The sequence below is a fragment of the Trichechus manatus genome, unplaced genomic scaffold (genome assembly GCF_000243295.1).
Source record: "Trichechus manatus latirostris isolate Lorelei unplaced genomic scaffold, TriManLat1.0 scaffold00179, whole genome shotgun sequence".
NCBI classification, from domain to species: Eukaryota; Metazoa; Chordata; class Mammalia; order Sirenia; family Trichechidae; genus Trichechus; species Trichechus manatus.
The window spans coordinates 5,026,555-5,043,677 of record NW_004444115.1 but is presented as its reverse complement, the minus strand read 5'-3'; the positions used below and the strand labels follow the sequence as shown (position 1 = coordinate 5,043,677).

At 49.2% G+C, this 17,123-nt stretch overlaps 1 protein-coding gene across 1 annotated transcript; it reads left to right on the top strand.

Moving 5' to 3' along the window:
- The first annotated feature begins 6,828 nt into the window (after positions 1-6,828).
- AMER3 (APC membrane recruitment protein 3) lies at positions 6,829-9,589 on the top strand. Its single transcript, XM_004387050.3, has 2 exons — positions 6,829-9,215; positions 9,312-9,589. Exons 1-2 carry the CDS (start codon positions 7,025-7,027, stop codon positions 9,587-9,589), a joined length of 2,469 nt encoding a protein of 822 aa, XP_004387107.2. The 5' UTR covers positions 6,829-7,024.
- Positions 9,590-17,123: the final 7,534 nt, after the last annotated feature.

Sequence of the window (17,123 nt, the reverse complement as noted above, 5' to 3'; positions counted from 1 at the left end):
ATTGAGTCCATAATTATCCTCAAACTCGGAAAAGTTAAGAAATACAAAATAAAGGTCCCTGTAATGCAAGAGAGGAGTGACCATAACAGGAATTGCTGTTGTTGTGTGCCTTTGACTCATACCAACATATAGGACAGAGTAGGACTGCCCCATAGGGTTTCCTAGGCTGTAATCTTTATGGCAACAGAATGCCAGGTTTTTTCTACCATGAAGCGGCTGTTGGGTTTGAACCACTGACTTTTCAGTTAGTAGCTGAACAACTTAATCATTGCCACCAGGGATCCTTCAGGAGAGGCTAATGTCTTAATTTAACAAGATTTAACAAGATTTGGACTGTTGACTCTGTGGGTGCTGTGTCCTTGATTAAAAACACAGGTGGCATAAGGCGTAAGTCCGCTGGGAAGAAGAGATGCAGGGAATTCTGATAGCCAAAAACTGCTTGAAAAGGTCAGGAATGGCCCAATGATATGGGGGGAGGGGGGTGCAGAGTCACTCACCATATTCAACTAAAAGAAATGAAAGATGGCTGATCATGCAAATACTGCTGAAGGGGGAGCCTGTGGTGGACTCCACTTCTTGACTCTGGGGAGAGGGTGCCTAGTTACAGAGAAGGCTGATTTGTTAGGACAAAGCTAGTTCATCCAGGATTTTCAGACATGGGGATAGGGCGGGAACCCACCAGGCTTCAAGGGGAGGCTCGGCCTTCATGCAGCAAAGCCCTGGCTTCCATTAAGCCTCAACCCGAGCTTGAACTCGGTGACCACTGTGTCCTTCCTCCCATCATTCACTGCGCTATCTTCTGCTGCAATGACCACTATTGAGATCCTCTCCATCATCAGCATCCCTCTCCCCATCCCTGCCCTCACCCCCATGTGCCTGGCCCTCCTCCCTGAGCCTTGCTGAAGTTACTTAATCCACAATTTATTCCTGCTCCCAACTGGAGTGATGGATCCCAGCTTACAGACTCTGCCACCTTAGCTCAGGGAGTTGGGGTGGGAGCACTTCCCACCGCCTTTATGCTCCTCCCTCAACCCACACAAAGTACTTGTAGGGGAAGTACCTCTTTGGTTCCCATTAATAATATAATCGGGCCCAAGAAAGGCAAATAAAGAAGGTTCTGGAAGATCCTACTCTGCATCTGGCCTGTCCCTTCTTCCACGTCCGCTCCGAATCCCTGAGTAAGATTAGTGACTACGCTCCGCGTGACCAAGCCCTTTTCGAGGGTTGTGTATAGCTCCCACCCAGCCGCTCCGTGTGCTGCAAGGGAGTAGGAGGTATCTACACCTGTGCGCTCCAAGGAACTCGAACCGCTGCAGAGCGCATGGGGACGCAGGCGAGAGGAGACTCACTAGGTGGCTGTCTGGGACGGAAAGCACAGGCATCTCGGCCTGAGTGATTCAAAACCACAGCCCAGGCGGGGAGACAGAGACGCACAGAGACAGACAGACAGGTGGAGAAACAAATAAAGCTAGACGGAGGAGGACTGGGCGGTGGTGGTGCAAAACGCGCATCTCGAATAGAAGGCGGCGACTAGCCGGGAGCAGCCCCACCTTGGTGGCGCCCAAACCCAGTCCCAGCACGCGTCGCCTTGCCCACCATCACACTCGGTACGCTTCCGCCTCCCGACAGGCTCCCGCATCCCGGCCCCGCCCCTTCCCCGTCGCCCGCCGGGCGCTGCAACACCGAGGCCGCTCGGCCGGTTTAACCCTTTCCGACCTACCCGTACGCCGCGTACGCGGAGCCCTTCGAGCTGCGGGACCAGCCCTGGCACTTGATCGCTCCCCACTGGGTTGGTGCGGGGGCGGCCCGAATCGAGGAAGTGGGCTGCGGGCTCGACGCTGGGAGCTGCCCTTGGTGCTGAGCGCGCCGCGCGGACCTCGGAGTTGGCGCCTGGCCCTGCCGCGGCCCCACCCTGCGCAGCTTGTGGCCCCCAGCGGTAAGTCACCAAGGCCCTAGGGGCCGCATAGGCCCCTGCTTCACGGATGCAGATTTGGGGGAGGGGAGTGATGTGGGAATTTCTGCGCATTTCCTCGCGCGATGGGCAGGCTAAGTGGAGGAACAAGGGTCAGCGCCCTCTCCACTCCCAGGTGCCCAGTGCTGAAGGTCTGGGATCTGAGGGCAGTGACCCTTTTAAGTCTGCTCTAGGGGAAGGGTAGAAATCCTCCGACCACGGACGCAGGGGCTTGGGAAGAACGGATAGGACAGTGGAGGCCCATCTTCTCCCTGGTTGGGAGGGCCTGGACCGCTCAGACTCCCTTAGAGGAGGTGGGCCAGGACCTTCGCTCCCCAAAGGGCCCATTGTCTCCCCAGCGTGGGGGGTGGGTGGCTTGGTGATGCTCTCACTGCAGATTCTATTTCTGCCTCACACTCCACCCCACCGCCAACCCCACCCCCACCCCAGAACACGAAAGCTTTCCCTCCCTACGATGGCCTTCACTCCATCTATCTGAAGGTTTTGGCTTCAACAGAGCACCCTACGACAGAGGTACACCATTGCTCCATAACCCTCTCACAACCCCCCCCCCCCGCAATTTCTGGGAAGTCCCTAGGAGCAGCTCCCCTCCTAGGCCTGGATTTATTTCCATTCACACCCCCTCCCCCTCCACACACACACACACATCCTTTATATTTCACTGCTCAGTGGCACTCTGGTTGTGACCATCCTGGATATCGTGGACAGGGAAGGCAGGACAAATATCAAACTAGTAGCCCAAATTCTGATCTCTCAAACTATGTCTGCTGCATATATGTTACTTCCAGGTTTTTCTTTTGCTCCATGAAATCAAACACCATGTCAATGTCATGTTAAAAAGAGGGTGGAGTAAGGCACAGAATTACCTTCTCAAGAGAAAAAAATTTCTAGGTAGTTGAGCCAGAAGTTTGTTGTCATGGAGAAAATCAGCTAGTAGAATGACTTCATTTACTCAATTTGCAATAAACCCATATCCAAGTGTATTAATGCTATGTTTAGGACACTGAGATGAAAGATGTAAAGACATGGAAAACCTCTGCCACCACCTTCTCTCCCCTCAGGCCCTGCTCTGCCCTCCTAATTGGTCCTCTTGCTTCCACTCTTGCACTGTACTTCCCATTCTCACCTGCAGCTGGAGTGGTCTTTGAAATTGAAAATCAGTCATGTCCTGCACCCTTGATGGAGGTCAAGGCACTCCCTGTGACCGTCAGGCCTGGTGGTCTGCCCTGCTGACCTCCAAACCTCACCTCACTGGCTCACTGCTCTGGCCATTCTGCCCTGCTTCAGATCTTTAAATACTCTCCCTCTCTTGCTCCTCTGGCCTTTTCTCAGGACATCTCTTCTGCATGGAATGTGTTTCCCATATCTTTTACCTTGTCGTCTTCTGCTGTCTTTTAGGTCTTGGTGTAAATACCACATCCCTCAAAGAGATTTGATGAGATAAATATCCTGTGTGGTCCTTTTTATGGAATTTACAAGCTTGTTTTAGAGATGACATACTCAACCCAGCATCTTGGTATCTCTGAGACCCGTCAGAGAAAATGATGTGCTCAAAACTGTGCTAGTAGAATTAAAAATTCTATTACCCAGCATCCTAGTTAGGAAACTTAGATTCAAATATATGACTAAGATGTCTCAAAAGCATAAAATACTTCCTTCACATAAGCAATAGCTCTTAGTCCACTACAGGTGGAGTCCTGACCCATACAGAATTTTCAGCCTCATTGCAGAGTAAGCCAACCAGAGTGAACAGTTGGTGTTAGCTGAGTGCTGCAGACAACAAGGCACCAGGAGAAAGGAGTAGTGGGTGCTCTGTCCTCTGTGGAAGGACATGGCGCATGAGTGGGGCATCTCTCATGTTTCACGCTTCCTCCACAGAGGAGTCTTTAGCCACAGGTTCACAAAGCAGTGTGTGTTTTAGGAAGTGAGGACCTGGACACATTTAGGCCCCTTCCCTCTGGCAATTATGGTCCCAGCATTTGGCTTTCCAGATAAATCCCACTGTGCCTGTGAGAACTGTCATGAGAGGTGACTGCTCAGCCTGCCTCAGGTCAGGTAGTAGCCCTTGGACGACCCAGGGAGATCTCATCCACGTCACATACAGACCACAGAATTGCAGGTTCAACTATGATACTGTATTTTATGTGGAAATTGACTGGACTAAGCACACACTAGGCTTCATGTCACTGCTCCAGTATTCTGCAAGACCCTGGTTCATCATCCGGACCATAATGCTTGTTGTCCTATCAATGTGCAAAAGTGCCAAATAAATTCACGAAACAGGGTTGACAATATCAGTAACATTGAGTTCAGACGTTCATAGCAATGATGGCTATTTTGAGGGAGCATTTTTCAAGTTCAGAGTAGGGTAAAATTTCCAACTGCTCATGATTTTAAATCAGTTAACTGTTCTGAAAACTAAGAGATAGGTAGTTTTATTTATAGAGCTTGGCTGCTAATCAAAAGGTTGGCAGTTTGAATCTACCAGCCGCTCCTTGGAAATGTTGTGGGGCAGTTCTACACTGTCCTATAGCTATGAGTTGGAATCGACTCAATAGCAACGGGTTTGGTTTTGGTTTGGTATTAAATAAACCATCTTAATTCTTGCAGTTGCAAAATTCTGCACACAGTAAAATAATCCTTATTATGCCTAGTTGAATTTATTTCCAGGAATATGGCAATCAAAAGATTTCCCAAAGCATAAAAAAGGGTAAGTGCAGTACAGACCTCAAAATTTCTTGCCATAGAAATTATATTACCTTCAATTATAATTATTTTAAATTTGTGTGAGCTATATTTATTGCTTTAATATTCATTTTAATTTTACATTTTCATTATGCTTTCCAAAATTCCTCATGGAAAACACATTTATTATTCTATTTTTAGATTTCCCATGAAGGAGAGTTTGAATTACTGATTCATAGACTGCCAGTCTATCATACTTAAGAGCACAGGCTAAGAATCAGACAAGTCTGGGCTCAAATCCTAGCTCTGTCACTTACTACTTGTATGATCTTGTATGATCTTTTGACTTCTCTGGATCTTAATTTCTCATTTGTGAAATGAGGGTTACAATAGTATGTCCCTTATAAGATAATAGGCTGCACACTCTACCTGGTTAGGTAGGTATAACCAAGACTCGGATCCAGGTTCTCTGTCTCTAGAGCCCGAGTAGTAACCAGCAAAGCACATCAGAGTTGGGGGAGGCCTTGTCTAGTCCCCAAAGGATAATGTGGAGTGGAAATGGAGTCTGCAGGTGAAGAGTGGGGAAGGTGTGGGTACATATCACCTGGAAGGAGGCAGCTAAGCCAGCATGGCACCTTGAGGCACTGACCTGCTATCCAGGGTGCTGCCATAGGTAGCATCAGTCCTTGTGTAGAGGCAAAGAAACCAGCCAAAATTTCTCTAATCTTTCCCTGGCCAGACTGACAGAGGACTGATCCTCAGGTCCCTCACTGTCAAGGAGAAGATGAGACACTATGGAAAGCAGACCATGTTTCAGGTGAAAGCAGAGGTGTGAGCTGGGTGCACATGAAGACATGACAAGAATCAGAGAAGGTTCTCGGCTGGTCTTTTGGGTCTCCAAACACTGCCCCAAGGCATCATGTTTAAAACTAGACCCTCGCTTCTCTCCCCAAAATCAGTACTTAGCACAGGCGCCTTCCTGGCTTTCCCTTACCTCTTACCCTCCTCATTTGCTTGACTATTCCCATCACTCATTGTCCCATCATTTTGTCTTGAAATCTAGGTCTCCATGTTTACAACTCCCTCCCTGCTTCTTTTCCCTCATTCAATTGCTGCATCCTGGTGTTCCTTCCTTTGAAATCCCTATAACTTCACCCCTCTTCATGCTCATGACCATAGCCTCCATCTAGTGCTTATCTCCATGTATTCAGCCCACTTTAACTGCCCCCTACGAGTCATCTCTGCCCAGTGGCTCCCTGATAATTTATTCTGTCCTTCACACAGGTGTCAGATGAATGGCCTTAAACCACTCCTCCCACCCCCTCTCATAAGACTTCCATAGCTCTTCACTGATCTTGAGATAAGCCCAGACTCCTCAACTGTACAAGGATTACTAAGTTGTTGACACTCTTGCTACCTTCCCCAGTCCTACACCCAGGGCAGACATGAATAAGCAATCCCAGAACTCTTCCGTGGAACTCAGACTGGGCATCAGAAATTTCCCCTGGATGGCACCTCATGTATCAATATGTATCAGTTAGGACATGCACAAAAAATAACACCTGCCTGCCCTTTCAGCCCAGGTGCCCTGTGTCTATCCAATTTGCCTGTGCCATGTTCCCTTGCCTTCCACAATGATGTTCTTTCTTTTTTCAGTCCTCAAGCTCTGCATATACCATTAGATGCTTGGCTGTGTCTTATCCAATGGCGTCTTGCCTCCCCAGACAGATGTCGCAGCCCTAGGGGCAATACATTTCTCCTCCCCTCCAACTGACACCCACTGCGTTCAGCTCAGGAGACAGGCAAGCTGGGTTTCCCATTCACCTTTGTCTCTTCTAGATGAAGGAGTCAACTTACTTATTGGATCCTCCATTCCATCCACTTAAAAGGGCCATGAAACCTTCTTCATAGGTTGTGGTGAGGATGAACTGAAGAGCGCTTTGTGAAATGCCTGGGCCTGTGAATGGAAGTCTAGAATAGCCAGATAAACTCTGGGAGGATACTTGGGAGAGATCACAGATGTAGGAGTCACCAGACCCCAGGCTGATCTCATTCTGGCTCCTCCTGTGTGCTTTTAGGCATGTGACTTAACATCTCTGTGCATCAGTTGTCCATAAAGGGTAAAGCAATGGCCATGCTGTGGAGTGGGTGGGCTGTTCCCATCTCCCCATCCCCTGACTCCACTGAACAGGTCCCAGTTTGGATGTCAGAGCTCAGCCCCTGATGCCCTTTTCGTAGAGGCCCCTGTAGCTGAGTGAAGCTGTGTGAGCCGTGGCAGGCACAGAGATTACAGGACCCACGTGGCCCTCCAGTCTTGGGTACTAACTGCCTGTGCTTCCTCCACAGCAGCTGCTGTTAGTGGGCAACATGGAGCTGAAGAGAGGAAAGACCTTCATCAAATCCAGCCTGCAGCTTCCCCATGAGAAACCCCAGATCCTGGCAGCCACTGCCCAGGCCAGGGAGGATGTCAAACTCTGGCCAGTTTCACTGGAGGGGCAGCAGAGGCCCCACAGTGAGAAGGGTCCCCTGGCCAGCCCCAGCCTCCAAGAATTTGACAAATTCCCCAATAAGGGGGTACAACCAAGCCCCAAGGAGGGGCCCACAGGTCTCTACGGAGCCACCTTCAAACTGGTGCAGAAGAGCAAGACTCACGACTGTGTGCCAGAGGCTGGCACAGCAGCCACTGCTGCAGGGTCGCTGGTAGGCAGTGTCAGTTTCTCAGGGCCCCCCAGTGGGCTGACATCTGCGGGCAGCTGTGGTGGCCAGCGCATGATCGACTACCGCCACTTCGTACCCCAGATGCCTTTTGTGCCTGCCGTGGCCAAGAGCATCCCCAGGAAGAGGATTTCCCTGAAACGTCCTAAGAAGTGCTTTCGGAACCTGTTCCACCTTTGCAGAAACAAGACTGAGAACTTGGCCTCCCTGGCAGCCAAGGGTAAGTCCCTGTCCTTGCCCAGGGGCAAGTCAGAGGCTGGCGGGAGGCTAGACACAGCCTTCTTCCACCTGGGAGAGGGGCCAGGACCAGATAGCCTGTGCCAGGACCTGTCAGACAGTGAGCTCCCGTCCGACTCCTCCTTTGATCTCTGCAGAGCCCTGTGTGAGGACGTGGCCTCGCTCAAAAGCTTTGATTCTCTCACAGGCTGTGGGGAGATCTTTGCTGATGAGAGCACAGTGCCATGCTTGGAGCTGAATGAGGGTACAGAAAGCCCAGCCCAGGAGCCCGAGTCCCTCAAGAGCAAGGTTCCCAGGGGCCCCTCCCAAGGCAGCATGGAGCAGTTGGCATCACCTGCCCTGAACGAGGTGTCTGACTTTACCAAGTTCTGGGACAGTGTGAATCGCTCGGTATGGCAGCAGCAGTGTGCCCTGCAGGGCCCATGGCTGGGGGCGCCCCAGGAGCCAAACATAGACCAGCCGAGGCTGGATGCAGCCAGGCTTGCCAAGCTGCCTCTGTGCCCCTGCAGGAACCCCCATAGTGGCTCCAAAGCCAGCTCCATAGACACTGGTACCCCCAAGAGCGAGCAGCCAGAATCCGTGTCCACCAGTGACGAGGGCTATTATGACTCCTTCTCCCCTGGCCTCGAGGAGGACAAGAAGGAGGCCCTGAGCCCAGGCACACCTGCTGCCAACATCCCCCGGGATAGCTACAGTGGAGACGCCCTCTATGAGCTCTTCTATGACCCCAGCGAGGGCCCTGTCGGCCCAAGTCTGAACGATGACCTGTGCATGTCTGAGAGTCTGTCAGGGCCCACACTGGGCACACCCCTGTCCATATGCAGCTTCCACATGGGGGCTGAGGAGAACCTGGCCCTGCTGCCTGGCCCTGACCTGCTTGGCCAGGGTTTCCTGCAGAGCTCCTGGAAGGGCAAGGAGTGCCTGCTGAAGCTCTGTGACACCGAACTCTCCATCACCATGGGCATCATCAACTGGCTCCGCCGGGGCCCAGGAGTCCGGGCCCCACCTACCCCAGCCCCTGGGGATTCCTCAGCCCCACCAGGCTCCCAGAGAGCCCCCAGGGGACTGGCAGAGAAGCTGGAAGCCAGCTCTTTGGATGCAGGCTCATGTCCAGAGAGTCTGGAAGGCAAGGGAGACCAGCCCTCAGATGCAATCAGGGCCACTGTGTGCTCAGCACCCCCTGGACAGGGACTGTGGACACACTCAGGGGCCAAAGGACGGCCTGCAAGAGAGAGCAAGGTCCCAGGGGTGTCTGAGTGGGGGACCTGCAGTCTTTCCAGACATCCCTCTCTGGAGCACCTGCAGGTCTATAAAGAAGAAGGCTTATTATCCTCTGTGGAGCCTGCAGCCACAGCGGCAGCAGACACTTTGGGCAAGAGCAAGGCCTCAAATCCCTCTTCCTGGTCAGACTCCCAGAAGGAGCCCAGGCCCTCCATGAACCTGAGGTATCTGCAAGGCCCCTGGAGGCTGGGTCTTGGGGGCAGCACCCTAGAGCAAGAGCCCTCCCTGATGGGCTGTGTGGCCCAAGTGGCAGCCCTCCAGGTCCATCAGGACAGCCAGCACCAGACAGAGAGCCACCAGAGGCAGAATGCAGGGAGCGGACAATGTGGGCAGCCTGCAGCTAGGATCCCTGCCACTCCACAATAGAGAGAGCCAGGCCACCTCCCCAGCACAGCTGCCGCCCATGAGCCACCCTCCCCAGGTAGACCATTCCACAGCCCACAGGACCACAGGTGCCTAAGCCATGACCTGGGCCTGTGCTGGCCCAGAGACGGACAGAGGGGTCAGCTGGACTCCTCACTAAACCCCCACGGCCCCTCACAAGGAACTTGGGGCTTTGCTTCCCACAGCCAGAGGAAGGGACCCACCTCCACAAGTCCCACAGATGGCCGTAGCCACTGCCTGGCCCGTGAGTGCATCCGGTCTGACCAGCCGGAGGTGGGGATGCACAGGCCAGCCATGGCTGAGCCCCACCTGTAGGACGGTGGGCTGGCACTCACAGGACCTGCCTCTCGCCACTTCATGCTCACATTCTGCTGGTGAGAACCTGAGACCCAGGTTGGTGGCAGGGGAGAGGCAGGGCTCAGGCAAAGGGAGGGGCATTTAACATGTGAGGCCTCCTTGACTAAACCTGCCAGCTCAGCCACAGCCAGTATTTCGCAGTCAAGGGCAAGGATGGCTACCAAGCTACAGATGCCTCACTGACTCCTCAACAAGGAAGCAAAGAGTCTGACTCTGGTGGTTATGGCCATGCCTGTGGAGAGGCTCAGGCTTGAGATTTATGAGAAGGAGATGGGTGCATATCATAAATTTGAAGTAGAGTAAGCCAAGACATCTGTAGGCAGGGTTGAACATAACAAATCATGGGTGAGAGATTGGGAGCTAGGAGGAATGGGAGGAAGTAGCCAGGAGCCAACAGACCACTCAGGCCAACTGCCACCCCACTGTGCTCCCAGGATAAGACACCACATACACCTGTTTGTCCCTTCACCACAGCAGGAAGAGAAGAACAGACCCTGTCTCCACATGAGCCCCAAACTGACAGATGTCACATTGTGCAGACAGTCTGTCAGTGCCAGCCTGTCCCTGTGGACCCAAGTCAATGGGCATCAGTGGACTCTGTCACACGTCGTCCCATACTTGTTCTCTTCCTAACTGAAGCTGTGGATGACCACGGGAAGAAGTGGAGTTCTTCACAACGGTGTTATTCTGCCTGCGAGTAGCAAAGCCTTCTGGCTCCTCTCCCCCTCCACATGTCAGCATCCCTCTCTACCCTTCAGGAAAACACCCTTTTGGATGGCTGTACCACCAGGAAAGCCACAGCACATGCTCAGAACCAGGAGGGAAAGGGCAGGTGTGTGTGGGCCCCTCTGGGCCGGTGCCCAGAAAGCCAGATGCTGACTCTAGCCTGTTGGCAGGGCCTGCAGTGCAGGGACAGAACAACTCATCAAGACTTCTTCACCATTAGTTTGTACGTCAGCCAACATAGTGTGATTTGAATGATGAAGGTGACAGGCAGCATAATATTTGTCAGCGGGAGGAAAATGGGGAGCTCAGGTCATGCAGAAGTCAAAATTGCACAACTTTCTATTGGGAAGAGATCAAGGTGGACCAGCTCTGATGGCGGGGAGAAGGCAGGGGGTGGAAGTCCAGACAGAGGAATACAGTCGGACAAGTTGAGGACAGGATCCCTGCTTCTCCCGATTGTCTGTGGCTTGACTTCCTGCTAGAAATACCCCCACGGCCCTCATAACAACTGCTTACTGAGGCCTGCTGTGTACACACAAGGCTCTTGGCCAGACCCATCCAGACCTTGGATGGGGAAGGCCCAGGGTCATCCTTTCTGTGAAGCCATACTTGACTCCTCCCAGGATGCACACAGGATTTCACCACTAGTGGGAATGAGCCCTCACTATGTGCCGTTACTCCTGTGGGCAGTGTACACACAGACGAGCTCATCTGATCCCTGCAGCAACTTAAATGTAGGTGTTATTCTCATTTTTCAGATATAAAAACTAAGTCACAGAGCACTGATGGGACTTGCCCATAGCCATACATAGTTAGTGTGAGGTTGACGGGGTTTGGATCCTAGCTGCTTGGCACCAAAGGCCCAGCTCTTACCCAGACTCCAGAACGTCTCTCGCTGAACTGCAGCAAAAGCCTCTTCAAGTCTCCACTCCTTCCTTCTCGTGGGGCACAGATGTCCACACACCTACTGTGTTCCAGGCATGGGGCTCTGTGCTCATTCCCGGCCCCCTGTTGCTGGGCTGACAGCTCCAGAGGGAGGCCACACCCCATTCACCTCAAAGCCCTGTCACTTTGTAAGTGCTCAGTAAGTACTTGTTGAAAGAATGAAATATTAAAATGTTGCACAAGTTTCTCTGATGTTTTGCTGACTGGGCCTTGTCTGCAGAGTAAGAGAGTTGAGGTTTCAGACATGACTCTGACTCAGACAGCCTCCTCTCAACAGAAGTAAGTTGTGGTTTTGGCAGGGCACCTCCTTGTCATGGAAGTTGGGGGAACTCCTGTAATGCGGGAAACCAGCCAAGCCTAAGATCACTTTGGAAAGGCAGGAATCGAGGTGGTCCAGGCACTGTCAGGAAGGCCTAGGACCAGAAGGGGCAGGGAACAGAGTGCTCAAGTCCAGAGGATATGCAAGGGGGTCTGCAATGACCCAGCAGCAGAGCAGCAGGAATAGGGGAACCAAATCAAGGCTGTCTTGGAAGAAGCCTCTGGCCCAGTGGCTGTCTGGGAAGCAGTTTAGACAATACCAACATGTGGTCCCACCTCTCGAGATTCTCATCCAGTGACCTGGGGTGGTGTCCCCAGAAGTGACCTGTTAGTCACCTTGCTGAGATAATGGAGGTGGGGGTGGTGTGACCCTCCTCTATGTCTGGGGCTCAGAAGCCCCTCAGCCCATTTCTCCCTCCGTATATCTCCCTCAGGCTGCTCCTCCCAGGGAGATTTCCAGGCAGTGCCAGCTGGATGGGGCTTCTCAGGCTCACAGGCATCCAGGCTTCACCTAAGGATGACCCACTCTCAGGGGAAAGAGGGAGACTGCTGGAACCAGCTCCTGGATTGGATGCTATTGAGGTTACGACGCTGAACAAAATGTAAAATAAACACAATCTGCAGCAATCCTGAGACATAGGTACTGTTGTCTCCAGTTCATAGCTGACCCCACAGAGCTGTGATTCACCAGAGTCACACAGCAGTTAAGTGGGGAACCAGGTTTCATGCCCTGCCTCTCAGTGTTGCACACAATCTGGGAAATGCGGGGGCAGAGTGGGAGCAGGTAGTCTCCCAGCCATCTCTGACCCTGGGTGCAGCCTGGGCCCTGCAATGGGTGGTCCAGGATGTACCGGGGGTGGGAGAAAGGACAGGAGGAATCTCTGAGCAGGAGAAGGGTGAAGGCGAGCACTGGCCAGGGCTGCTGCTTCCACCACATCAGGGCTTGCTTGTTTGCTTGAATGGGGAATAAATACACATGATATAAATCTTAAGAGGCACAGAGGAAAACCAGTGTAAAGTGAATCTCATCCTTCCTCCTTTACCCCTCTCTTACTTTGATTACAAAATTTATTCCTGCTACTACAACCAGTCCAAACAATGTGAAGCATAGGCCTCCACCCTTCTCCATCCTTCTCAAGGACTGGTGTGTGTCCTCAGACCCATTCTATGCCCAGGACACAAGCATTCACGAAAACAGTAATGTGTATGCACAGAAAAGGAGAAGTTATTTTCTTATGAAAAAGAGGTGAGTCCTTTTTCACTACACAGCAAGCCCAACATCTCCCTGAAGCTGCAAGGTCCAACATCAGGCAGACCACACCCCTCCCTGTGCACCTTTACCTTTGCATACTTGAGCTAGTCTTTCTGCGGGATACATTCTGGGTCATAAGCCATGCACATTAAAAATTTTTGATCAATGTTGCCATATTGTCCTCCAAAAGGGACAAAAGATTGAAATGTTAAATGTTCGGATTTACAAAGCAGATATATTCATTCCCTATGGCTGCTGTAACAAATTACCACAAATTTAGTGGCTTAAAACAACACAAATTTGTTAGACCTCTGGAGGTCGGAAGTCTAAAATCCAGGTGTTGACAGACCTTATTCCTTCTGGAGACTCTAGGAGAGAATCCATTTCCTGTCTTTTCCAGTTTCTAGAAACCGCCTGCATTCGCTGGCTTATGGCCTCCTCCATCTTCAAAGCACATCTTGCTCCAACCTCTCTTTCTATAGTCCTGTATTCTTTTTCTGACTTTCACCCTCTTGCCTCCCTCTTAGAAGGACCCTTGTGATTACATTTGGCCCACTTGGATAATCCACAACTTCTCCATCTCAAGATCCTTTATTTACATCTGCAAAGCCCCTTTTGCCATCTCAAATATCATGTTCACAGATTCCAGAGATTAGGACATGGAAATCTTTTGGGGGGGCATTATTCAGCCTACCCTCTGGCCCCAAAGACACATCCATCCATACGCAAAATGCATTCCCCCCCCCCCAGCACCTACCGAAATATCTGAGAGTCCTAAAGGCAGAGACCACACTGGGGTCATCTCCATGTCCCCTCACTCAGCAGAGGACTATAAGCCCTTATAGGTTTCAGTCATTATTTATAAAACTTACTCTCCAGTAATTTTTTTTTAAAGAAAGTGAGATATAAGCAATAAATCTTAAGTAATTAATTAACACATGAAAGCACAGATTTCACAGCTCAGGCCAGCAAGAACCCTAGGCAGGGCATTCCAGAAGTGGCCACACAGGAGAGCTTCCTCCTGGGACATAGCCATCTGGACCCACCAGGTGGTTACTTACGGAACAGGGCTCCCAGGGGCTGGCTGAGTCTGATCATATAGGAGACCCAGGGCAGGTCTCAGGACCTCCTCTTCATCCAGGTCCTATGCAGGTAGGGGTGGGGAGGGAGATGATGCAGGCCAGGAAGGGGCTGCCCTACTCTGGGATTCATCATTGTGAGAGGTGGAGCTAGCGGGTCAGAGGTAGAGCTCCTCTGGAAATGTGTCTGTGGCCCAGGCCCCAGGGAGACCAGATCCCTATCTTAACCCTGGAGCCCTGGTGGTGAAGAGCCTGGCTGCTAACCAGAAGGTCAGCAGTTCAAATCCACTAGCTGCTCCTTGGAAACTCCCTATGGGGCAGTTCTACTCCATCCTATAGAATCAGAATCAGAATCCACTGGATGGCAGTGGGTTTATATTAACACTGGCAACCAAGACATCATCTCACACTTTCTATATCTTACATTCCCAGAAAGTTCCTATCAACATGATTATAGCAGGCATAATCAATTTATGATGCTTCATTATTTATCTAACTTATAAAAGTCTGGGCACCAACTTCCCATTGCAGCCCTGGCATATATAAAAGAGTTTGGAAATTGTCACTCTCAACTTTATAACAAGAAAAGCTGGGCAAACTGAAAATCAGTGACTTTTCTTGACCCATCAAAGAACTGAGAGCACAGGGAAGACCACCACCCTGAAATCTAGAGGAACAGGTGCATCCAGAGAGATACAGCATGCAGCCAATATCTGTGTATGTAAGCATGACTGTAAGAATCAGCTGCAAGCTGGTTCCTATGAGCTAGAGGTCAAATATACTCCCATTCTCCAACTTCTCCACCATTTATAACACCAGCTCTTCCCGCCATGGCACTCTTTCTCTGTTGAGTTCAATAATTCATTGAAATGGTCACAGAGAATGCATGGAATCAACATAACTGCAATAACAACTCCCCAGGTTCTTCTTCCTAACAAAGGCCTACTTCACAGGGTGAGGGACTTAGCCAGAGGGCTATTCTGAAATCTTTTCCAAGCTAAGGTAAGGGAACCCTGTCTCACTCCAGTCCTCTCCAGCTTTCCTGTCTAACCTAAAAGGGGAAAAAAGTAACTCAAGCTATAGTCAACAGGTGAGGGCTATAAGAAAATAGATTGGAAGTACTGTGGCCAAGGAAGGAACTCGGAGACAGGAACGAAAAGCTTTCTGATGGAGACACTTCTGAGGTCTAGCTTTCTGACCAAGACACTTCTGAGGTCTGACTTCACCCTTAGACACAACCCACTAGAAGTTATCAATGTTAGTTGCCTTCAAGTTAGCTCTGATTCATGGCAACCTTATGTATAACAGAACAAAGTGTTGCCCAGTCCTGCACCATCTTCATGATCCTTAGTATGTTTGAGTACATTGTTAGCTATTGGGTCAATCCATCTAATTAAGGGTTGCCCTCATTTTTGCTGATACTCTACTTTACCAAATGTGATGTCTTTTTCTAGATATTGATCTTTCCTGATGACACATCTGAAGTAAGCAAGTTGAAAACATAGGTAAACCTCCTTCTGGTATTCTCTACTTTCATCCAAGATCAATCTAGCAACATCAATGATATCCCTCTTTCCACATCCTCTTCTGAATGTGACTTGAACTTCTGGCAATCCCCTGTTGGTCACCTGAAGATTAGAAGATAAGAGAATTCCTGTCCCTTCCATACCCAAGTCCTACCACCACACTAACAAATATTTAGTAATAATAACTGTAGGTTACAGTTTAAAGAGCTGTAAGGCAAAGACTCTCTGAGGAGCAGAACAAAGGGAAGCATCAAAGACAAGAGGGAAGGAAAAAGCAATCCCACTAGAGGAATTTGAAGCCTCTGATGGTTATGACAAATATTAAAAACAGCCCAATTCTTAGCCAAATTAACATAAATCCTTACACTAAAAGCATATTTACCTCAGTAGCTATTACCATAAAAAAGCATGTCTGGGTTTCAACAAAAAAATTGCAAAGCATGACAAAAAGTAAGAAAAAAACCACAATCTGAAGAGACAAAGCAATCATCATAATCAGACTCAATATGACAGATGTTGGAATTATCAGACAGGGACAATAAAATAACTATGATTAATATGTTAAGTGTTCTCATGGAAAATGTACACAGCATGCAAGAACAGGTGGGTAACGTAAGCAGAGAAAAATAATTCTGAGAAAGAGTGAGAAGAAAATGCTAGAAATAAAAAAAAAAACTGACAGAATGAAGAATGCCTTCAATATACTCAACAGTAAACATAGCTGAGTAATGAATTCATGAACTTGAAGCTAGGTAAATAGAAACTTCTCAAACTGAAGAACAAAGATAGAGAGAAGAATAGAACATGTAAGAACTGTGGACAACATCAAAAGGTGCAATGTACATGTAACTGGAATACTAGAGGAGAAGAAAGAGAGAATAGTGCATGAAAAATATTGAAGAAATAACGTCTGAGAACTTTCCAAATTAATAACAGACACCAAACCACAGGTATAAAAAGCTCCGAGAATACTAAAGAAGATAAATACTAAACACACATTATATTCAAACTGCAGAAATCAAAGACAAAGAGAAAATTTGGAAGAAAGTTAAGGGGTTGGAGGGGAGGGTTGAGCATACTTTTCCTACAGAGGAACATGAATAAGAATTGTACCAGACTTCTCATCAGAAACCATGAAAGCAAGAAGAGAGTGGAGTGAAATCTTTAAATTCTTGAAAGAGAAAACTGGCAACGTAGAATTCTATATCTAGAGAAATTATCTTTCAAAATTAAAGGAGAATTAAAGGCTTTCTCAGACAAACAAAAATTGAAAGAATTAATCGCCAGGAGACCTGTCCTGAAAGAAACATTAAAGGATGTTCTTTAGATAGAAGGAAAATAATATAGGTCAAAAACTTGGATCTACATAAGGAAAGACAGAGCATCAGAAAAGGAATAAATCAAGGTAAAATAAATTCTTTTAGTTTTCTTATTCTTAATTGACCTAAAAGATTACTGTTCACTCAAAGAAATGATAATAACAATGTATTGGATATTAATGGCATATAGATAACTAGCATGAATATCAGCAATATCACAAAGTAGAGAATAAATTCAATGAATAAAAAACATTTTTAAAAATGGTAGTTTTTTAAATTTTATTTTATATATATATTTTTTTTTATTGTACTTCAGGTGAAGGCTTA

Bases quoted from the DNA above. Each gene is read 5' to 3' on its own strand.
- AMER3 (XM_004387050.3), top strand. From the start codon at position 7,025: ATGGAGCTGAAGAGAGGAAAGACCTTCATCAAATCCAGCCTGCAGCTT. The intron at 9,216-9,311 runs GTGGGCAGCCTG...CACCCTCCCCAG, and splicing joins GAATGCAGGGAGCGGACAAT to GTAGACCATTCCACAGCCCA.